The sequence below is a fragment of the Rhinolophus hipposideros genome (assembly GCF_964194185.1).
Source record: "Rhinolophus hipposideros genome assembly, chromosome: 1".
Taxonomy (NCBI): domain Eukaryota; kingdom Metazoa; phylum Chordata; class Mammalia; order Chiroptera; family Rhinolophidae; genus Rhinolophus; species Rhinolophus hipposideros.
Window position 1 is genome coordinate 5,948,867 of NC_138047.1, and position 24,835 is coordinate 5,973,701.

At 38.9% G+C, this 24,835-nt stretch overlaps 1 protein-coding gene across 10 annotated transcripts in view; it reads right to left on the minus strand.

The window, feature by feature from the left end:
• The window catches only part of CELF2 (CUGBP Elav-like family member 2), a 786,924-nt gene that overhangs the window by 386,541 nt on the left and 375,548 nt on the right, over positions 1-24,835 (minus strand). For all 10 annotated transcript variants that reach the window (XM_081046687.1, XM_081046681.1, XM_081046716.1 and 7 more), the window contains one exon: positions 8,404-8,439. In XM_081046687.1, coding sequence (XP_080902813.1) covers positions 8,404-8,439 — 36 coding nt within the window. The remainder of the gene's footprint in view (positions 1-8,403; positions 8,440-24,835) is intronic.

Here is a 24,835-nt window from a genome sequence, read left to right on the forward strand (position 1 = left end):
GCCATGATAAATGGGGAGTCTTTGCACAATATTCTTTTGGGTAATTATTATTTTCATGTATTATAGCAAGGTCAAGGGAATTTTATATTTAGGATTTGGGTATGTTGTTTTAAATCAATAATATTTCATAGCAAGGCAAAAATATAGCCACTGAATAATTAATATCTGAATCAGAGGCTCACTTGGCCTATGGCTTGATCCTCCTTCATTCCCCACCTTAAATTTCAACCAGCACACAACTCGAGTTGCCTTATACTAAAATAACAAGGTAAATACAATTTTGAGCACTTTACATGTATCACTTCATTTCATTCTCAGAACAATTTCATTCTCAGAACAGTATCATTACCCCCACTTCACAGATGAAGAAAAGGAGGCACAGAGAGGTTAAGAGACTTATCCAAGGTCACAGAGCCAGTAAGTGGCCAAACTGAGATGTGAACACATGCTGGAATTTGGCTTCAGGGCATATGTGCGGAACCACTTCACCAGGCTGCTTCTTATAATGCCATAAGGGTTCTATTTTGGATATGGACACCGTCCAAGTGTTGGCAAAAAAATAATTGGCATAATGCTATCTTTGAATAATCTACTATAATAGCTACCATGTAATGATTGTGTACTGTGTGCCAGGCTATGAGCTAAACACGTTATAAAGATTATCTTTTTACAGTGAGACACTATAAGACGGATATCACACTTTTTTTCCAAATTTGCAAATAAAACATGGAGGCAGAGGTATTAACTACCTTGCTCAAGATCACATGACTAAGAAATGGCAGATACAAGATTCAAGTGTGTCTGAGCCCAAAGCCCAATCTCTTAACCTCTATACGAATGTACATCCAACAACAAAGGCTCTGAACAGTTTGGTAACAGTTAAATTTAGATTAATAACTTTCCAGCCAATAAGATGAATCTTTCTGGGTGCCAAGATTATAAAACACTGAGCAGAGTGGGAAGGATGACAGAAGGCAGAAATCATCTATCTGGTCTAACACTGGTTCTTTGGGAGGTTTTTTCAAAGCTCCCTCCCTCCTTTCCTATTATGGACTGAATGTTTGTGTCCCCCCTGTCCAAACTCATATGTTGAAGTCTTAAACCACATGTGAGAGAATCACCCCCTTTGGGGGTGATGAAGTTTAGATGAGGTTCTAAGGGTAGGGGCCTCATGATGGGATTTGAGCCTGTACAAGAAGAAAACAGAAGGCTTCTCACGCTCTCCCTGCCATGTGTGGACAAAGGGAGAAGGTGACAGTCTGCAAACCAGGGAGTGGGTCCTCACCTAGACACTGAGTCTGCTGTCACTTTGATCTTAGACTTCCCAGCTTCCAGTACTATGAGAAACACATCTTTGTTATTTAAGCCACGTGGTCTCTGGTCTTTTGTCATAGCAGCCCAAGCTAAGATGCTTCCCAATTCAAACTTTTATTAATTCATTTAAACATCAATTCACTCAGATAGTCCAACTTACACAAATATTTATTGAGGGCCTACTGTTTTCCAGGCATTCCTAGGCAGTGAGGATAAAAAACAAATAATAATGTGATCTCAATGTGTATCTTATTTTGGAGAGGGATAAAAGTACTCTTAAATTACATTATCAGGTGACTCTAAATGCCAGGATAGGTGCTAGCACCAAGGGCTTTGAAAACTGACAGAAGGAGCATCAAACACTTCAGGGCAGATACAGCTTTGTAGGAGAAATGGCATGTAAGATGTAACTAGAATAGTGGTAGAATAACTTTTCTGTAAAGGCAAATAGTAAATATTTTCAACTTGCTGAACCATACAGTTTCTGCTACAATTATTCAACTGAGATGTGGCATAGAGTCACATGTAAACAGATCTATGGGATGGCTTTGTTCCAATAAAATCTATTTACATGAACAGGCTGCAGGCTGGGTTTGGTCTGCAGGATAGAATGTGCCGATCCTGGTCTAGAAGAATGAGTGGGAGATAGTTTGGGAGGGAAGAAAAAGAATAGAGAAATGACAGGGGATTTTCAAGTAGAAGGAGAAAGAAGTGCAAAGAACTGGAAACCAGACCTCAGTTTTCTTATCTCTAACATAGGAGCTCCATAGTCATTCAACAAATATCTACTGACTGCCAGCTCTGTTCTGAGTCCTGTGAGTAGAGAAACAAACAAGAAAGGCAAAGGAGACATTGTTCTGGGGAGGAAGTGAGAGGATGAGATAATAGATAAATGGACAAATAAATGAACAGATAATGACAAGTGCTCTGTGGACAATACCCTATGGTTATGTGACAGTGAGTAACTGTGTTGTGGAGGGGACTACATAGAATAGGCAGGTCTCTGAGGAAGTAAGAGGGAAGAAAGGCCAGCAGTCAGGAAAAAATAAAGGCGAAATTGGATGTGGTCAGATAGCCATGTGATGACTAGAGCTGCTGGAGCAATATTGTAAGCGTGAAGCATACCATACTCAACATGAAGGATGGAAGAGGAGGAAAAGGGAAGGTAGCAGGGTGCTGAATTAAACTTGGGCCTTCTCCAACCTCTTGAACTATAGCTACAAAGTCCATCTCCATTTTCCATCCTGATATAGCTACAGTGCCTTTTAAATGGCTTCAACCTGAGAAACATAAGAAAGAGGAATATTTTAAGAGAAAGGTTCATGCCAGAAATAATTCAGCTACAGATTACAAGTGGGGGATGCATTGTAAAAGGCTAGGAGGTGGGGCAGGGAGGAAGAGACAATCCATCTTACTCACTACTGTGGCCTCAGAGTCAATATGCAGTGTGATGGCCGGGCGCTGGAAACTGGAAATTAGGCAGCGTAAGGTTTGGAAACCAATCACCAATCACAAGAGGGACTGATTTTTTATTGTTAGCCAAGTAGTGAATCTGAGAGAGGGGTCCTCTGGGGATTGCAAGGTTTAGGGGTACCATGGGTTCTATGGGGAGAACTTTAACTCTTCTTTTCTTTCCCCAAATCCATTCTATTGATTTGCCTAGATTACTCTTCTTAAAGAACAGCTTACAACATTCCCCGAGCTCCTCTTCCCACCTCTGCACTCCAGCCAACAAGATGTTACCACTTCCTGTCCCTGCACACTCCCCTGGTCTGCAAGATGAGGGTCCCTCTGTGTGGATTGCACAGCCCCCTCCACTGCCACCTGCTTAAATCTGACCCATCTGTTCAAGTCCTGCTCTGAAGGTTGACTCATGATACTGTCCTTACTTCCACTCATCAGAAGCGGCCTGTCTCGTTGCTAAAATCCCTTAATTTCTTGTGTCTTTCTACCTCTCTTCTGGCATTAAACACTTTACTAGCACTATGGTTATCTGTACCTGTACACGAGATCGGACTACTTAGGGGAGGTGATGTGTTCTCTTTCTTTTCTACCACCATACCTACAACCGTTTTTGGCACACAGCTAGTGCTCCAAGCACCGTTGTTGAATTAATGAATAAATGATGGGTTTTGTAAATACTGAACTAAACCAGACTTGGGTCCCAGGTAAGTTGAAGGAGTTTCTTAGGGATTATAAAGGAGACGGGAAATGTTCATCAGTTATAGATTACTTAGTAAGTGTTTGGCCTGGAACTATTAAGATTTTGTTTTTCTTACTTCCTCCACTCCTGAGGCTCTGAGAGCCACTTTTCTACTATGTTTCTATGAGTTTCATTGTTTTTTATTTTTAATTTTTTTAAAGATTCCATACATGAGTGATGCTATACGGTATTTGTCTTTCTCTGGCTGGCTTATCTCACTTAGCATACTGCCCTCAAAGTCCACCCATGTTGTCACAATGGCAGGATTCATTCTTTCTCATGTCCGAATAATATTCCCCTGTGTATCTAGCCCACTTCTTTATGCATTCCTCCATTGACAGACACTTAAGTAGTTTCCATATCTTGGCTGTTGTGAATAATGCTGAAATGAATATGAAAGTACAGATATCTGTTTGAGATCTGTTTTCATTTCCTTTGGATATGTACCCAGAAGTTTTAATGCTGGATCATATAGTAGTTCTTTTTAAAATGTTTTGAGAGACCTCCATACTGCTTTCCATAATGGCCACGCCACTTTACATTCCTACCAGCAGTGCACAGGGTTCCCTTTTCTCCACTTCCTCACCAAGATGTGTTATCTCTTATCTTTAATGATGGCCATTCTGACAGGTGTGAGGTGATATCTCATTGTGAATTTCCCTAATAGCTAGTGAAGTTGAGAACCCTTTAATGTAACTGTTGGCCATCTGGTTGTCTTCTTTGGAAAAATATCCATTCAGGTCTGCTGCTCATTTTTTAATCAGATTGCTCTTTTGCTATTGAGTTGTGTGAGTTCTTTATGTATTTTGGATATTGAGCTTTTATTAGATATAAGGTTTGCAAATATATTGTCCCATTCAGTAGGTTACCTTTTCATGTTGTTGATGGTTTCTTTTGCTGTGCAGAAATTTTTCAGTGTGATGCAGTCCCACTTGTTTATTTTTTCTTTTGTTTTATTTTTTTTTGTTTTGGTTTCGGTGTCACTGATATTTTTATCTCCTAATTTCTAAAGGTCTTTCAGAAGATAGCATTTTGTATTTAGGACAATGAGAAATATGAGATTCTGTTACCTACCACAGCCCTCCACACGACACTGAACAGTTAACTTAAAACCCTTCTAGAAACACAAGTGGGGACTTGAGCTGGCAGAACTACTTCGGTTCTTTTTGCTTCCACTTTTTCCCCTGGCTGTCACCTGACCAGTCACACCTATGACTGAGAATGTGGTCAATCAGAAAGTTCAGTCTCACTACACGGAATCTGTTCAGCTCAAATTTCAGGTCACAAAGATCAATCTTTTAAACAAGGATTCCATGTGTGAAACTGCAATGCAATTAATGACTTCTATCTCTGATAGTCACACAAACCAAGCAGTTCTATCAGCTTGGCAGAGGGTCTCAAATAGGATTTCTCTGGTATGTAGTGGTACCTTAGGAATTGGGGCTTCCATGATTTATGTTGAATACTTGAGTTCCCTATTCCCTTCAAAGAAGGCATAGGAAAAAAACATCGAGTTATTAGATTACAATACAAGAACAAAAGTTGTGCTGTTTTTAAGTCTTTAACTTTTTCTTCCATAACTTCCATAACTTTTGCCCCTGCCTCCCCGGGTTTATGTGAAATCTAGTAAAAGATGGCATCTGATTTATATACTTAATTATGTGTAGCTTCATTTACTGATACTTCACTTTCCTTGAAGAGCATCTTGACTTCTGGGTGTTGCATTTTAAGAACCAGCTTGTGAATCTGTGCTGTAGAACTTAAGAGACGTCTATTAAGGTTTATTAAGTCGCTTTATTTTCCATACTGTTTAGTTATGTTGAGAAACAGTAGACTATGTTAGCAAGGAATTAAAATGCTCCCTTTTTCTAGAACAGCCACTAATACTGCATGATTACATTAAAATCTCAGTTAATATAAACTTTGTTTATATCTTTACGCTGCTATCCAAATAAAGTTACATCTTTGTATAGGCATTTATATTAAAACCTCAGCTTATCATAACTAATTCAGTGCCTCTGTTCCATTTGAACAATTGGGGTTTTACCATGATTTCATTCAAACACATCTACCTAAACACTCCTTGTCATTAAAAAATATCTGGAAAGACATACTTGTAATAGAAAAAAATAAAATTATTCAGATTGCTAAACTGGTCTTTGCTGCAGCAAAATAAAAGTGAGGAACCACATATAAGACTGGAAACAATCATTTTTACTGTTCAAGAAGTGGAGCCATACGTCTCATTTCCACAACACTTCAAGATAAACAGGACAGCACGAGTAGTGGCATGTAGCCCATTTAAATATTTGTTTTAATCCCAACAAGATCATCGGTTTGGATATTTATAATATAATTACAACGCTTAGTGCATGTTGCTCACATAATCTAATTTTTTCCTGGTGACATATTATTAGGAGGCTTTAATTTCAGCAGTGGCAAGAATTCAGGGACCCACTTAGGTTATCATCAGCAATGAGAACCAAACCTGCTGCCTGTTCACACACTGTGTGCACATATCTCATTTCAACTTTCGAGCACTTTGAACTACCAAGACACAATCCACTGCTACACGGTTTGTACAGTTTCACAGAATAGCATCAACTCGTGGCCAGCAACTTTACATTAATGCCATGTAAGGCAATTAAAGTTGAAATACTGCACCCTTGTGCCATCTTTGTAAATGGCCTTTCGGAAAATTTCAAGACAGTCAAAGCCAATGAAAGCCAAACCACTAAGCTGCTATAAAATGCCATCGCCTTCCTTCCCAGGCACATATCACTAGTTAGCAGTTTCGTGAATTGCAATTTTCTGTTTTTCCCAGATGTCACAGCATAAGCACGCATATATGACGAAAAGGATAAACCCAAAGTGTCATGTTCCACTAATCATTAGCCGACAAACAAAAAATGTCACTACACGTGTCTGTTCTCAATAGTACGAAGGTTTTCCAGGGCTCTTCTGAATTTTCCCAGTGACAGGCTGAGGAAATTTGCAGAAAGGTTGAAAGCTGAATAACTGATTGAATTCCACAAGATTGTACAAAGACACCGATGCTAGCAAAAGGAATACTCTGAATGCCAAGGGAAGTATCCATCATCAAATATATATATCGTTTCATGTTAACGTGAGGAAGGGAAATGATGGTCAATGAATCTGTCCTGAACTGCCCATGGAGGAAGTTAAAAGAATAGCCGAAGCTTCTTTAGATGCATAATTGAGAAATAACTGACATATTGTTTCTCACGCCCTAATTGCCATGGCATTATAACCACTGAGAATTGCAGTTAGAATAGGATTGTTGTCATGTGTATTTTAAACACGTTACAACATTAGAATAACAAAAATTCATGAAAAGATAATAAGTAGGCCCGTTATTAAAATATCTCCCACCAAACTCAAGAAGAGAGCAAACTCTCCCTTGGATAATAAACCGGCTACAAAAGGACATCATTCGCAGTAAATGCGGGGAGGGCCGCTTGGTAGTAACACAACTTAATAGAATGCAGGGTGCGCACCAGATTCTCAGGCATCTGAGTAATTTTTATCTCCATGATTAGAGCTCTGTGTGGGTCTCATCGGACCTTATGAGCGTGATTACCTCCTCAGCCATTTTAGAAAAGTTTGAAAGTCATTCTTGATTCCAATATTGGAGGATTAACATCTTCACCACAAACACGGGCAGATACACAACTCTCTTTCTCCCTGAAAAGGACCGGATGCTTACGTATTCACAGTGGACTTTCTCCAGACTGAAGGCACAATGACAAACAAACAGTGGGGCTACAAACACCAGAACGCAAGTCCGCTTTTAACCCTGAACACCGGCACACAGTTGAAACGTTTCTTCAGGACGTCATCCAAAGAATTAAGACATGGGGTAATTTAAATATTTGGATCACAGTAAACAGTTTTTGGGCAACATTAATCATGATCCTATAAGCAAAGATTTTCTTGACATAAAAAAAGCAACCAAATATACTCATCTCCTGTGACAGATGGTGACGATATGTGCTGTTCCTGTTCCCTAGCGCTGTTCCTCATATTCTGCTCACTCTTCTTTTTCTTGTTCCTGAGATTCTCTTGATTTCAATTTCCAACAGTTCCCTACTCATTTGTTCACAAACGGTTACTGAGCACCTTCAAAGACTGAGGAACAATACTGGGTGCTGCATGTATGCCCAGGAAAATCTCAAAGTACTGCCACTCCCTTTCTTTCCTTTCTTTTTCTATTAATAAATAGTGGTAATCATTTGTGATGGCTAGTTTTCTATAATTTTCATCCTGCTAATCACATCTTATTTCATATAGTGACAAAATATCAAAAAAATATAAAATATATTGATCAATTTATATCTTGATTTCTTTTCTTGGTGAGATACTATCACTAAGTATGTATTTTCATGATGATAAGAAATACAAATCTAGATTATCATCAAAACTATGATGCAAGTTCTTCAGGGGAAGCTCAGGATTCTTTCCTAAATCTGCAAATCCTTGAACACAGTAACAATAATGGATACACTGAAGAAAAACTTCAATGTGTTTCTAGATTGCCATTTTCCATAAATATAATAAAAGAGGCAGCGTGTTGATGATTTCTGTGAAAAATATAGCTCGTTTATACATCTCCAGATATATGGCAGAACTTCAAAGGAAGGAGAATGATTCTTCTAAGTCATATACGAATGTCACCCTCGTTACTTCTCGGTTGTATCACTTCTATGTGACTCCTACACAGCATTTTGTATTTATACAGTGAAATATGAGGTCTGAGAATCTGATGTGAGGAAGAGAGAGTGAAGAAGTCCTCTCCAAGAGGATACAACACTTCGTCTGGATCCATGAAAACTCATGCACAGAATAAGCAGAGTGCGCGTACTCACCTTGGTAGGCTTCCAGCTAACTCTGTAGTTGTCTCTCTGCGGGGGGAAAGGAAGATAAGTGTGAGGAGCTTATTTTGTTAAATTCTAAAATTATGTTTAATAAAACCATAATATAATGTGCCAAGGCATAACGCTATCCCATGCGTGCAGAAGATACTGTAAATGTAGCTGTTTGGAAATTTAAAATTGACTCTAATCACATTTCTGATTAATTCCCATGAACATGTCAATGGTTACTTTCAAAGGAAATTTTATACATGTGCAAAGTATCTGCCTCTGCTTCCTGGAGGTAGAACTTAACCAAATTTAAAACATTAAAATTTAGAAATGTACAACATACAGAAGGAAAATAGCAGGGGAAAAACAAACAATCTCTCAAACTACCTTTTTAGATATTTTCCAGTTAAACAAAAAACCTGTATTCTCTTTGTAAGAACGATTAAGGAACAAATTCCTTTGATGGGTCTTTGTGTGGCTGATCTCTGTCACCTGAGGTTTATGAAGGAGCATGAACAGCACAAAGTGCAATTCTTTTAGTAACAAATTATGGTTTTCTATTTCTTTGTTGTAGTGTCCTGCCAGTTGGGACTGTTGAAGGCAGATGCTATGATAATTCAAATGGCACGAAAGACAAGTCACTGATTGAAAGCTCTATGGCATACTTTTAAGAGCTGCCAGACACAAATTTTGAAACTAACTTTTTTCTTAATTGCAATATCTTATCCTTCAATCCAAGACGTGTTCTTGGAGGTTATAGGGAGCGAGGAGGAGGAGGAAGTGATGGAGGCTTGATGTTGAGATATTTTATTTTATTTTAAACTTTTGTTTATTTAAGTGTGCTTTTCCAGGACCCATCAGCTCCAAGTCACATAGTTGTTTCGATCTGGTTGTGGAGGGTGCAGCTTACACTGGCCCATGTGGGGATCGAACCGGCAACCCAGTTGTTCAGAGTTCCGCTCTCTAACCAACTGAGCTAACCGACCACCCCGATGTTGAAATATTTTAAAAGTGGAAGTGGGCTCAACTTTAGACTGAGGCTTAAAGGTATAATTCTTAGGAATAGAAGTGCAGACACTTCTTTGGGTCATGTGATCCTTCAAAGAATCTCATTAAAGATATGAACACCTTACGTAGAAAAAAATAATATACCCATACATAGACACACAAAATGTGGAGTACATTTGTAGATGGTTTATGGACCTCCTAAAGCTAATACAGCAACGTTGGGTTAGGAATCTCAGCTTTAAACTAACATTGTCTTTATTCATCTTGTCCATCCAAACAAAGGACTTTCTCCTCCATGAACTGTCTGGCCCTCCTGGCTTCTAGAACTTTTTCGTACCTATTGTCTGTGACAGTACCTGGGCACTGTAGCGATGTGCTGGTTCCCATGGAGCGATCCATGCTGCCTTAAACACATTCGTTATTCTAAGACCAGCTTCTCCAGAAACGCTCTTCCCTAAATAACTATACAACATTAAACCCTCAGCTTTCATTGCTATAGAAACTGGATTTTGAGAGAAAGTTTCCATTCCTTCAACAAAAACCACATTTGAAAGCTCTGTCCACTGTGCTGTTGAATGCTTTACATGTATTCATCTCTTCTGAGAATTCAGTGCCTGCAGAAGAAATTTCTCTTTCTAAACAGACCTTGGAATTGTGGGTACCCCAGCTAAGAAGTAGCCCCCTCTAGTCTCCCTTTATGACATTTATCACAACAGAAATATCTTGATAAACTTTATTTTATTATTTCTCATTTTGTCACTTGAGACCAACATAGGTGAATACTCAGTAAATATTTGTTCAATTTTGAAGGAATGAATTAATGAACTTTTCTGAGCTTCTGTTGCCCTTGAGGGTTAGATCAACGTTTAGAACTTGTTCGTAGTAACAGCAGCAACCCAGGGTTGAGGTACAATTATCTCTCCTTCTTTCTAATCTTTTAACTCTTTACTTTTACTTTCCAGAATATTTATATTTTAATATTATGAGTTTTAAAAGATTAAACTATGTGGGACATACATTATAATAAATCCACTTAAATCACAGGAGAGCAGCCTTTCTCAATCTCGCACTATACTGATATTTTGGGCCAGGTGTTCCTTTGTTGTGAGGGGCTGTTCAGTTCATTGTAGGGTGTCTGGCAGCATCCTTGACCTCTACCCACAATGCCCGTAGTACCCACCCCTCCCCCTTTTCATTTGTGACAATCAAAATGTCTCCAAAATTGATAAATGTCCCCTAGGGACAAAACTGCTCTCAATGGAGAACCACTGCAATAGAGCAATAAAATTAAAGGGTCCATAATTGACTTCTGTTTCAAACCCTTATTGAGTTAACCAACATTCTCCATTCCCATGGAAAAACATAGTGACGGAGCCCTCTCAAGAATGCTTGGTTCACTTTGACTCCTGCCACCTAAGTTTGCATACTTACTGAGAGTACGTGCGTTTGTTCCCCAACCCACTTAAATTAGTGGTACTCATTCTAATTTTTAAATCTAATTCAACATGATACAAAACTAATGAACTATAAGTATGAAAAGGTTCTTGTTCCTTTGAAAACCAAGTTGGATTCTTTGGAAAGATTAAAAATAATAGGTAGCTTAAGAAAAGCTGATGTCAAATTAGATGTAGGGACAACTATAAATACCAGGGGAAGAAAGACAATATTTTCACAAGTATTTTTAAATTTTTGTTCAACTTAACAAATACATTAGAAATTCCTAGTTGATGTATTCTGGGTGTAATTTATACAGGAAAGACAATGCCCAACTCCATTCAGCAAATCCACACATGCAAGGAAAATGTGTTGGCCTTAACTTTACAGCAAAAGACAAATGTTGGGGAAAAACTTATGTTCCCAACAAAGTACGTACTACAATACCAGGGGAAACTTATGTTGTATATAACCACGTACTCAAAAATTTATATTAGAATTATAAACACTACTTCACAGGAAAAATAATTTTTGGTGAATATGAATGAATATGAACACGAGTTAAGTGAAAAGATGTCACCTAAAAACCTGATGATTTCATTGGAGCAGGTACCCACATGATTAAAAACAATACAAAGTAAAAACAACTGTGCCCGATTACACCAGAATAGCCAGGACTCACCAATCAATCGCCATTTTGGAGATCTGCAAAACACTAGAGCTTTTACGATGATGGCTTGTTCATTTTTAACTGTTTACTATTGCTAACAATAAATCTGCATCATTCGTGTTTTCATGAAATTGTACCTTTTGTAAAAAAAAAAAAAGAAAAAAACTTCGAGGAAAATAAATTTAGCAGCTATGCGATGCTTCACCTGGATAACGCTCCTTCATAACACAACTGAGAGAACTTACAAAAGGTGCCATATGGAAATATTTTAGGGCAGTGAAATTACTCTGCATGATACTGTAATGGTGGATACATGTTATTATATGTTTGTCCAAACACAGAGAATGTGCAACACACGAGTAAGTCCTCAGAATCGGGTGTGAGGAAGAGAGAGTTGTATTTTCTAGGCCATTTCCATGTGTTCACTCACTCAATCCTTATAAAAGCCTCATAAAGTTGTCACCATGATTAAACTATGAACTTCGGTTGGCAGTGATGTGTCAACGTAGGTTCATCAATTCTGACAAAGGCTCAGCTCTGGCGGAGCTGCCGACAGTGTGAGACGCTGCATGTGTTGGACGGGGGGACATGGGAGCTCTCTGTACCTTCCTCTCAATTTTTCTGTGAAGCTAAAACTGCTCTAAAAAACAAAGTCTATTAAGAAAGAAGGCACCATAAAGACCATACTCTTCTCAATGAACCTTTATAGGTTACAATGTCCACTATTATTACTTTTTTAACTTTTTATTTATTTTAAGTGTGTTTTCCCAGGACCCACCCATCAGCTCCAAGTCAAGCAGTTGTTTCAATCTAGGGCACTGCTCACAGTGGCCCATGTGGGGATCGAACTGGCAACCTGAGTGGTACGAACATCATGCTCTAACCAACTGAGCTAACCAGCTGCCCTACAATGCCCATTATCAATATTGTTTTCTAAGCATAAATGGTCTTCATCACTAATTTATATTCATCCAACATAATCACTGAGCCCTCAGAATATGTTCATCTCAAACCATGCTTGGTACTTCGAAAGGCGCCAGGACGAATTAGATCCAGACCTTTCCCAAGTATTTACTCTCCAGGAGAGGGTATTATAACAGGTATGGAGTGGTGGGTACTTTGTATATTTCTACTACTGAAAGCTTCTCTAAGTCAAAGACCACATCTTATTCAAAATTTTAAATACTCAGTGCCTGGCAAACATCAGACTCCCAATAAATGTGAGTGCAATAGAAACATGACACATTTTCTACTTTCAGTCATTCCAATCCTTAAATTCATTTTTAAAAAATGCTTGTTGTAGTTGTAGCATGATTCGAAATTTAATAGCACTAATCTCCTTTCCTAGTTATCATTACCAAGATAATCTGATTTCATGAAGAGAATGGAATGCTAAAATTGAATGAAAACAATAATGAAGAAAATGACAAAGTGAAATTATATATTCCAAGAAACAGAGGTGTCCTAGGGGCTAAGAGGCAGATCGAAACGATGGAGACCTGCGCTTCTGATAGGTTGCGTATCCCTGGGCAATTCCTTCTGCCTCATGGGGCTCACTAAGTCCCAGAATGTAATAATAATGCTGCCCTCTGATCAGAGTGGTTGGAGCAACCATCGATAGGAACAAACAGGAAAGCTCTCTGCAAATTTGAAGTCGTGCTATAAATTCAATTTTCTCAAAATTACAAAACGGAAGAAACAAGTACCTTTCAAAAAGCAGACAAGTGTCCCATATGTATTACAGTTTTTGTAGATTTAGCATTCCTTATAAAACAAAACACTTTAATTTTAAGTGTGCAGACCATTTGCCAGCACACAGTGTTGCCACTTTTGATCAGCTGTCTGAAACTGTGTTCATCCTCCTCAGCTCCTCTTCCTTCCCATTCCTGAACTATGCAAACGGTTCTTTTTTAGGAAGTGTGGAAGCAAGGGCACGTCATCTATTTCTGTGCAGATTGCCAGTTGCCAAAATTAGCTGACAACTATAAAACAGAGGAAACGAGCCCCCATGTTAATTCTGTGTCAGCCTGATAAATATTTTTAAGACCTGAATGTTTCTCTCCAGTGGTACCTTCGATTTTTCCAAAAGTAAAAAGACATTTTAAAAATGTTCAGATACCTATTTTTATTGCCTGTCCTGCAAATGATTTAATGTTCTGGTTGTAGAAGGGCTGAGATTTTCTTTATCTTAATTAAGGGTGAAGGTATTACAATCAAGTAGATTTTTTTTCTTTTTTTGCCCCAGCTTGGGGCCTTTAAAGTTGGATCTATTTCCAAATAATATGCAGACAAGAAGATTAGCTTAAAGGCATCATTACAAATCCGTATATTAATTTAGGACACTTAACTTTTCTTATGTGGTGAATGTTAGCTCCGGGAAATCCAAAACACCTCAGAGATTAAAATTTCTTCTCTGATAAAGGAAGCCTCAGGACACCGCTTCTCCCTCTTGCTCCCACTTTCTCTCCAATCAGTGATCTGTCTTTATATTCTCTTTATTTTGGCTCTTCTTTATTTTCTCTCTCCCACTTTTAACCTTCCTCAATTCTCATTCACATGACTAAAATTGTGTGTGTGCGCGTGCGCACACGCGAATGTACACAAGTAATTATTCCCACATGGTGAAATCTATATGAGTACTTACACACACATACACACACACTTACTGGGTACTTATTTAACACCAGCTACTTTTCTAGGCCATTTCCATGTGTTCACTCACTTAATCCTTATAAAAGCCTCATAAAGTTGTCACTATGATTAAACCATAATAGAGATGAGAAAAACACACACAAAAATATTCAATTGCTTTCCAAGGCCACACAGCTAATGACAGACGGAGGCAGGATTTGAACTCAGGTATTCTGGTCCCAGAGTCCTGGCTTTTGATCATTATGTTATACTGTTACTTAGTGTATAAATACAGTGGGGGGTCGTAGGGGGCTATTATTTCCTATGGGGTGGTCAGGAAGGGCTAATAAGGAAACTGGGTGAGTATGTGAATGCATGAAACAACCACTTCTACCCCCATCCCAAGTTCTCATGCTTGTTTCTTTCCTTTGCACTCCTGGATTTCACTCTTCTCTTTACCAAGTACTTAGTACCCACTGCATGGAGCACACAGGACTAGCTCTGTTGATGTAGTTTTAAAAAAAAAATGATAGGCGGTCTGAATCTATATCCTCAAAAAGTTGACAAACTTAAAAGGGAGAGAAGACCCTCAGATAAACTTACCAGTCACTTAGAGAACTGTAGGTTTCAACAAGAGATACTTCACGTGACTAAAGGCCGGCCAGCCTCTCAAATCCACGCCTGCGTGGACGTGCATGGACTGTCAGCCAGCAACATTCGCAGACCTGGTCAGTCCCACCTGCAGACCAACTTCCCAAGAGGTATGACGCCAGGGTTCTGCTGCCTAGCCCGTGTTCACAGGGATTAACCCTTCCACACCTCGGTTAAAATAGTTAAGTCTATAAGGCGGAGTTTCTCTTTAAACCACTTTTGGTGTTTAGCTCAGGCTGAGGGTTGCCACCCTGTGGAGATGGGACTTCAGTCCACCAGATCCCTTGGGAAACAGGGATCTACGGGCGGGCGGGTGTTTAGAACCAGTGACTTACATCTGGCAACAGGCCTGCTGGCAACTTGGGAGTGTCAGGAGACTTGCTGCATTAAGATTAATTTGACCTGATCACTGACCTATCCAGCCTCCTGAATGGGAGAGTCTTTTCAGAGTCCTTGCTAAGATTTTATTTGCCTCGAGATCTCTTCAGATTCTTTTAGTATTCTATATATAAAACAGTCCAAACTGTGCCTTTGTCTGTGTTCTTGTGCTCAAGTGCCTTGAAAATAAAATTGTCAAAATTCTCTTAATCAACTCTGCAAAACCATCCATCTGGTCCCGACTGTCATCTGTGAGGGGGGCCACTGCTCAAATAGCACTGCTGTCCCTTCCAATATTTCCAGGTGGTGTTAAGAGCTTTTGTTTTCCTTCAAAAATGTCATCTTGACACTTAGCTAGGGAATGCACATTAGGAGGAGACTGCTGGTGGCATTAGGGAGAAAGGAGGAGTATGTCCCCATACACATTTGAGTTTACCTACTAATCTTCACACTCCTTACTCTCTGTGAAGCCACCACAGTTAAATGATGTCCAGGGAGGACCTGAATTGGCCATTACAAACCATTCTTGCTCATTATAACTCACTGATGCAGACTTTAGCAGTGGCAAATGTGACCAGACCCTAGAAATGGCACATTACATTTCATTTACCAACTTGTCCTCTCAGAGATGGAAAAGCAAAGGGAAAAACAAATGAAAACCAGACAGTACACATGTAAGGCTGTGTGTGTGACTGCAAAGCTTTGTTAACAAAACAACATCTCTCCAAAACACAAAAATAAAAAAGGTGTATTTTCTTCAAATACTATGCTACTGTGGGGGGTGGGGGGTATTAGGTTACAAAAAGACCTCTGCATTTAATATTTCTTCATTATTGTGCTAGAAGGTGTCCTGTAATTCACAAGTGGGTTTAAGGAAAAATATTCTAAGAAGTTATTGATTGAAGTGAAATTTTCTCTTGGATAAATCAGTCTAAAAGGATGCCCATTTTTCTTTTTTTCTTTCCACTTTTTTAAATTAAAGTTTATCGGGGTGACAATTGTTAGTGAAATTACATAGATTTCAGGTATACAATTCTGTAATACATCGTCTATAAATCCCATTGTGTGTTCACCACCCAGAGTCAGTTCTCCTTCTATCACCAGATGTTTGATCCCCTTTACCCTCATCTACCACCCCCTCCCCCATTTTTCAATAAAGCCTATTTTTTCTCTATTAGCTCCCAGCCATATAATATCACCAATCAGTCCTTTTAATGAGAGAAAATCATCCCCATACCTGATAATTTCTAGATCAAAGAAGGATTTGCAAATACCGGCCTGCAGTGTAATAGTTGACTAATGGCCTAATCCATGAACCAATAACTATTGGTATTGAGTTCATCAGCATTTATTTATTAATTTGCCCAACAAAAATTTCTACAGCCCCCACTACGTGCCAGGTTCCCCATGCTGGGGATTGAGCAGGAAATAAATAAACACGGGCCCCTCCCTCACAAGGCTGACCATCCAGTGGGGCAACCATGGCAGCAAAGGCTTACATAAGTGAGTGCCTAACTGGAGGGCGCAGGATGAGGGTTTAACCCCCACCCCCCATCCCAGGATGGACTCCCTTCTGGGGAGGCTTTTCGTGAAACAAATCCAGAGACTGCATTAGTATAATAAGGCCAATGTCACGACTAATGGTGCTGACTATAGTGAGAGGAAGGATATTTTGTCTTACAGATGCTGCCCTTCCCAAGAACCGGAAATACAAAAGCCACTGTGCAGTTTGAAGTAGATGTGACAAGTTGCAGGATGTTCCTGCGCTTTTCCAGGATGGAGCACAGCCTGGGGGCGGGTGGCAGACGGCCAGACACTGGGAGGACTGAGGGACAGGAAGGTGGCTTCTGACAACCACAGTCAAAATCCATATGGGATAAAGTGACTTGCAGAAGAAAATGCAGATGTGTCACACCAATGCCTGGACCCCTGGTTGGTTGCAGCTTAGCTAAGAGAGCGATTACTTCTTCCCCTTTCACAGACGCTCCCTGCTGGCCCTGCAGGCACGGGGTGCTGTAGGGCTAGAGGAACACAGGTTGGAACTTTGGACGCTTGGCCTTGTTTCCACCCGATGATCCAAAGTAAGGAACACATGTGCTTCTGTTTGGAGAGTCGTGTAGCTGTGACCTCTGCCAAAAGGACAGCCCTTCAGAGGACTTCCCTCCAGCTGCACCCAACCTCCACCTGCAGTTGGAACGGGGCTCAGGCCGAGGGGTCAGCCTCCTCTTTTTTTAATTAAAAAATACACCGGAAATTGTGTCAAGGCCATAGGGTTGAAGGCTCATAGCAGCCACCCGTGAAAACTGAAAAGTAATAAAGGCTGTCATGATGTGGTTTCGGAGAATCTTGGTTTGTTTGTTTGTGTATTTATTTAACTTTTCAGAACAGTGGCTATAAACACATAACAAAAAGCCCCTTTCTCCTAAAGTTATAGAATCCACATTTCTCCAATAGCATATTCATTAAAACAAACAAACAAAAAACAAACAAACAAACAAAACCTACCCTTATACAGTCCTGGGTGTGAAACAGGATGGCACTATTGAATAAAGTGGGGTGCGAAGAGGTTTGAGAATTTTCGAGTAAACATTTATAAAAAAAAGCTCAGGGATTTATGCCCAGTCCTCCTGACTATAAAGGTGGGCAGTGACATCAGAGGTGTAGGCAGGAATATAGAACTAAATCTGAGTTCTGAGCACAGAGGAGGAGCGAGATGAAAATTCTCCCATTCATGGAACACGATCACCCTTCATAAATTTACCCACTTGAAATAATACGACTATGAGAGCTATCAGCAGAGGGGCAGTTAATGCTACTTTAGATGATTCACACTTTCCAGGTCACTTCTTGGACCTGCTGGGTAAATTAAATGTGGTATTCATCACTCCCTCTGAAAATTCAAATCTGTGTATTCAACCATGGAGGGACACGTCCAAGGTTCTCATTTAACAATCGCCAATATGGTTTTTTTTTTGTGGCAACGGGAAGTTTGAAGCAACCCCAGATGAAATCTCCAACCTTCCACACATTTATTCCATAGATGACAATTATATCTCTACAATCACTAAGAAAAATAAATACAATAAAACCAACAGAAATGGAACCAACAGAGCTAAATTATAGATAACATAATATTCATAAAAAAACTATGTCTCATCCCATGAATGTGGGTGCACTGTCTGTATGCCAGAATTTCTTTAGCCATTGGTGATATTCAGCATATTGCAATTGAGTGCAATTACGGTTAGCTATAATTAAGAACAATTACAGCTTTTACTTCTCTACTTGTTCTTTAAAAGCACATTTGTAATAAAACTTTTTTTTAAAGGTGAAGAATATAATTATATATCCTTATAACGTCTCAAATAATTAGTTTGACTAAAGTTTCTTCTGGAACAATTTTCATTTTAACTGTCAGATCTGCCATTTATAGTCAATGGAACATACTTAAAAAAAAATTCCATCATTAACCTTTTTCACCCCATATAGCTGTATATGAATTATTGGTACAAATTGAAGGTTTCAGTACTTAAAGCTCTAGGGCCTGCTGCAAGCTCCAAAAAAAAAAAAAAAAAGTTCTCTTTTAGTTTTGTATGTATGTGTGAATATATGCATGTAGGCATACATGCATGTGTGTGTGTGTATGTGTGTGTGTGTGTGGTGTCTTTTAATATAAAAGGAAATGCTATATTTGCAGAGTATGTTTTCTTGCTCAAGAGTTTTGGGGAAAACAAATTGCTTGTGTTAGAAAGGTATCTCCTCCAGCTTTGTATTACAGGACACTGTTTCTTTGTTTATTTGCTGCATATTTATGCAGTGCTCAAACTAAGAAGTCCCTGGACTGTGACAAATCTGCCTCTCATTTAGTGACTCACAGAGTGCATGGTCAACATCAGCCTAACAGGATCAGTGTCTAATTAGGATCAGTGAAGTCCTACCATCTCATAAATCTAGACTCTGAGTCAAGGCCACTGTATCACTGTCTCCCCTGCTAGACTGTAAGGCCCATGAGGACAGGGATGCTCTTTCTTGTCCATCCCCATCACCAGCATCCAGAATAGACAGCGGCTGCCATAAAGTGCTCAATACATTGAACATGTTGAATCAATGAAGAGGGCTCTTTTCAGGTCTTTCCCATTTATGTTGGGAATAATTGAAAATTAATCACCTGAATGACTTTGAAGATGGAAGAAAATTAGGTAATACGACTCTGGAAATTAAGGCTATTTTCACCACTTATCTGGTTGAATTAGCTGTCCTGGGAAATAAATTGTTATACAAAGGCTGTGCACCTGGGAAGGGGGTGGGGATTGCAACAGATCATCTTTTAAGGTCTTTTACAACCTTGAGATATCTAATAGTTTAACAAACTTAGACCAAATCTTAAATGCAATTAGCATAAATCTGAAAGGGCATGTATTATTGTGTGTGGGGTGGATAAATACATTTTCATCCACAGAACTAACCGTTAGTATCAAAGATGCTAATACACTGAGGAATTGCTCTTGTTAAAAATACCCTCAATATTCAAAATACTGAAATAGACTCGGATGAGATTTATATTATAAAAATTTATCATTTATTCCATAACACCCATCAATTACTACCTACTTACCATTCTTCCATTGCTTTGCTTGGCACTTTATGTAAATTCTCTTTTATTCTTTACAACTGTTAGATGGTTATCATGACACCCATTTTTTAGATAAAGAAACTGAGGGCCCAGAGAAGTCACATAAATTTAAACCCAGGCTTGTCTAACTCTAATATAAATGGTTAAAACAAGAAAACAAAACATGTGGCTAATCATGGTCCAAAGTCACTAAAAATAGGATGATAATCTTGGTGGATTGCTATAGAAATCTAATAGCCAAAATGAGAGAAACAGGATCTAAGAAAAAATATCCCTTTCCAACTTCATTTATACATCTGTAAGCTTTTCTCTTCCTGGTTCTCCAACATGGATACTGTCTATGAAAAAGCTCTGTATATGTTAGAGGTATTGAGAGCAAATATGTGTACAAAAGGGCATTTCTCAGAATCAGGGCTAGGGTCAAGGGTTAGTTTAGACTACTTCTGGGTAGACACCCTCACCTACATACACAAGACAGCAGTGACATGACCATTTATCACAACGCCGAGTGTAACTGAGCAATCTAAATGCCCACGAATAAGGTAATGGCTAAATAAACCTGGCTACAGGCACACCATGGAATAGTTGTGGGAAGGTTAGAAAGCACGAGATAGCCATCTGTTCTAAAATGGAGAGAATTCCAAGGCATGTTGAATGATAAAAAGAATAAGCTGCAGAATAATATGTTGGGTTTTACTCTGTTGATGTTATAAACAAACACAGAACAAGATGCTCCATAGGTACATCTGAGTACAAAATGCTTAGAAACAGGCCTGGAAGGAAACTCAGTAGGCTGGTAAGTGATGCCTCTGTGGAAATGGGGTAGAGGGTGGGGGCATAGGAAATGTCTTACACACAACTCGTTTCTTTAAAGGGCTTCCCAGCCAACCTGACGGCCTAGAGGATGGGCAGTAGCAAGGCCTCCAGCTCTCTGGAGAGAGAAGTGCCAGGGCTCTCTGAGGTGCAGGAGCTGACTGTGGCATTTCCTGAAGGGCGGCAGGAGCTGGACACAGATCCTCTGCCCAGTATGAGATGAGAATCGTGCTCTGTGTGAGACCTGCCTGCCACTTGCTATGCCTGCCTGTGGAGTTGTGGAGGGGACCCTTATCGCGCCCGAGCCAGGTCCAGCCACACTGCCAGTGGGTCGCTTATGGTGTTGGGGTATACAGGGACCTGGGGATCAGCACCTCCTGCAAGGCCACAGGGTGTCCAGGCCGCCTTCCCAAAAGCTGCTCAGCGAGCCTCCCGTCCACTAGGGGCGCTATGGACATCCGTGAGGAGGCCCTTCTGTAGGTGGCTCAGCAGCACATCGGGTACAGCTTTACTGTGGGCCTTCACCAAGGGCTGCCAGTGGGAGTTTGGGGGCACGTAGGGTGGAGACCTATGACCAGAGAATAGGTCCCATTCACAGAAGCCCATTCACAGAAAATGCATCTTACTTAAAAAACTCATTTTGCTTGGTAAGGTTGGTTTAAGAGTATGCAGATAGGTTCCTGAGATGTGTATAAAGCCAATTTTTTATTTGTTGAATCAATTTTAGGTGCCCTCAAGAAGCTTTCCCACTTAAAGGAGCCCTTTGGGGATCGTTTTAGTAAGGAATGTGATCAATCTCTCATTTGGTTTACACATTTGTATTTTCATAAGTCAGATTTGCTTATTGGAAATTCTCTGCAGTAAGGGTTAAGAAGAAAATAAGGCTGTTCTAGTAATAAAAAGAAAAAAAATGTTAGATGACCACTGAGCCCTGGGTTCTATGTGTTGTAGTCTTCCACTTTTTCATTTAACATCCTAGAGTGGAAAGCTTAGCTCTTTCTGAGATGGCGGGCTGGTCGAACCCTGATGATCCACAAATATCAGAGAAAAGTTGTAAAAAGTAAATGTGAATGGAACCATTTGATCAATCATTCCAGTGGAACATGCCACTTAGCCTATACGCATAGTTAGGGCCAGTCTTACTCAGATTAGAAAATAATATTGGGGAACTTCAAGGAAGCTCTCATGTTCCTCTTACTAACCTAACATCCCAGACTGCTTCTCTGAGCCCTGAAATTTCCCTCCTTCCCTTCCCTCTCTCCCCCTACTCCTCTTCCTTTAGGAAGAGTCCCTCTCTGCGTTGCTAAGATGTAATTGATACACGAGCTTCTGCATAGACGTAAAGTGCAAGATTTGGTAAGATTCAACATCTGTATACACCCATGAAACTATCTGAGATTGCCACAATCAATTCATGAATGTACGCATGAACCCAAAAGTTTCCTCCGGCCCTACTTTCCCTTTCTCCCATTTCCCCTTATCCCCAAGTAATCACTGATCTGCTTTCTGTCACTCTACACCAGTTTGCCTTTCCTAGAATTTTATATAAATAGAATCATACACCATTGCTTTCCTTGGTCTGGCTTTTTTTCACTCAGCATAATTATCTTGAGATTCATACATGGTGTAGCCTATATCAGTAATAGTATGAATATGTATGAATATGCCAGTTTGTTTATCCATTCTCATCTTGATGGACATGTGGGTTGTTTCTGTCTTTTGACTACTACAAATAAAGCTGCTACAAATATTCTTGTACACACCTTTGTATGGACATTGTATGATTTCCTTTCTTTTGGGTAAACATCCAGGAGTGGAATGGCCACATCATGTGGTAGGTGTATATTTCACTTAAGAAACTGCCAAACTGTTTTCTAGAGTGATTGTAATACTTTACATATCACCATCAGCGCATGAGATATATGCTGGTTCCAGTACTTCCCTTTTCACCTAATTTGGTATGACCGGTCTTTAAATTTTAGCCATGCTAATTAGGTTATAGTGGTAGCTCATTTTAGATTTAATCTGGATTTCTCTAATAACTAACAATCTTGACATCTTTTCATATGCTTATTTGACATCTGTATGTATGCTTTGGAGAGGTACCCATTCAACTCTTTTGCCCAATTTTTTAAAAACTTGGGTTGTTTATTTTCTTATTGTTGAGTTTTCAGTGTTCTTTATCAAATATATAATTTACAGAGGTTTTTCCTAGTCTGGGACTTGTCTTTTCATTTGGTTAATGATTTCTCTCAAAGAGAAGAATTTTTTTATGAAGTCCAAATTTACCAGCTTTTGGCTCATTCTTTTTAGAGTTGTATCTAAGAAATAAATCTTTGCCTACCCAAAGTCACAAAGATTTTCTCCAATATTTCCTTCTAGAAGTTTTATAATTTTAAGGTTTATATTTAGTCCTGTCATAGTTTTACTTATTTTTATACAGTGCAAGGATTGAAGAATTTATTTTTTTGCATGTCGATGACTAATTGGTCCAGCACCATGTGTTGAAAAACTTACCATTTTCTCACTGAATTGCCTTTGCACCTGCTATCCATATATGTACAGGTCTCTTTCTGGGCTCTCTATTCTGCTCCCTTCGTCTGTTTGTCTATCTTTGTGTCAATATCATACTGTTTTGATTACTGCAGCATGATAATAAGTCTTGAAATCATGTAGTGTTAGTCTTTTGACTTCATTCTTCTTTTTTTGAAGTTATTTTGGTTATTTTAGGCCCTTCATATTTCCACATGAATTTCAGCCAATTTCTACCAAAAAAAACCTGCTGGGATTTTGACTGGTTTTGAATTAAATCTATAATCCATTCAGAGAGAACTGACACCATAACAATGTTGAGTCTTCTGAGCCACGAATGAGTGTTCTCTCCATTTATTTAGGTCTTTTCCCAATTTCTCTCTGCACTGTTTTGTGGTTTTCAGTGTGTAGATTTTCACCTATCTTGTCTGATTTATTCCCAAATGTTTCATTTTCTTTGGTGGTATCATAAATGTTATATAGTTCATAGAAATAAAATTTACTTTCACATATAGATCTTACATCCTGCCAAATTGCTAAGCTCATTTATTAGTTTTAGTGGCTTCTTCATAGATTCTATAGAATTTTCTAAATTAGATAACCATTTTGCTTTTGAAAAGATAGTTTCACTTCTTCCTTTTCCATATAGGTATTCATTTATATTGCCCTATTATATTGCAGTTCTCCTGATTGCACTGGCTAGAATCTCCAGTATAATGTTGACTAGAAGTGGAAAGGCAGACATCACTGTTTCAATCCTGATCTTAGAGGAAAATCACTCAGTCTTTCACTACTAAGTATGATAGTAGCAGTGGATTTTTCATATCAAATTGAGGAAGTTCCTCTTTATTCCTAGTTTGGTGAGAGGCTTTTTTTTTTTTTCCCAACGGATCTGTTAAATTAAATAGATCACTTTCTGCATCTATTATATGATCATATGGTTTTCTCTTCAGTTTGTTAATGTGATGAATTACATTAATTAATTTTTAAATGTTGCAACAAGTTTGCACTCCTGGCATTAAACCTGTATGGTCGTCATGAATTTTCCTTTTTATCTATTGTTGGATTCAATATGCTAAAATTTTGTTTAGAATTTTTGCATCTGTGTTCACATGGATATTAATATGTAGTTTTCTTGTTGTGTCTGTCTAGTTTTGGCAATAGGGTGATGCTGGTTTCATAGAATAAGTTGGGAAGTATTCCCTCCTTTCTAATTTTCTGGGAGAGCTTGTGTAGAATTGTATTATTTCTTCCTTTAATATTTGGTAGAATTTATCAGTAAAGCTCTCTGGGTCTGGAGTTTACTTTTTGAGAACATTTTTAACTACAAATTCAATTTCTTATTAGATGTAGGGCTATTCAGGTCATTTATTTCTTCTCGAGTAAGCGTGAATAATTAATCTTTCAAGGAATTTGTCTATTTCATCTAAGTCAACAGTTGGCCTATAGCCTTCAGGCTTAGTATGTGTTTTTACCTTTTTAAAGATAGAAAAATAAATATTTTTTTCAATAAAAATTGAATAAAAGTGTGAGGGCCACATATACCATATATCATCCTCAAAGCCTAAAATTTTTACTGTCTGTACCTTTACAGAAAACATTTGTTGACATCTTATCTATGTGGTCAAATATATTGGCCTAAAGTTGTTAATAATGTCCCTTGTTATCCCTTTAGGTATCTGTAG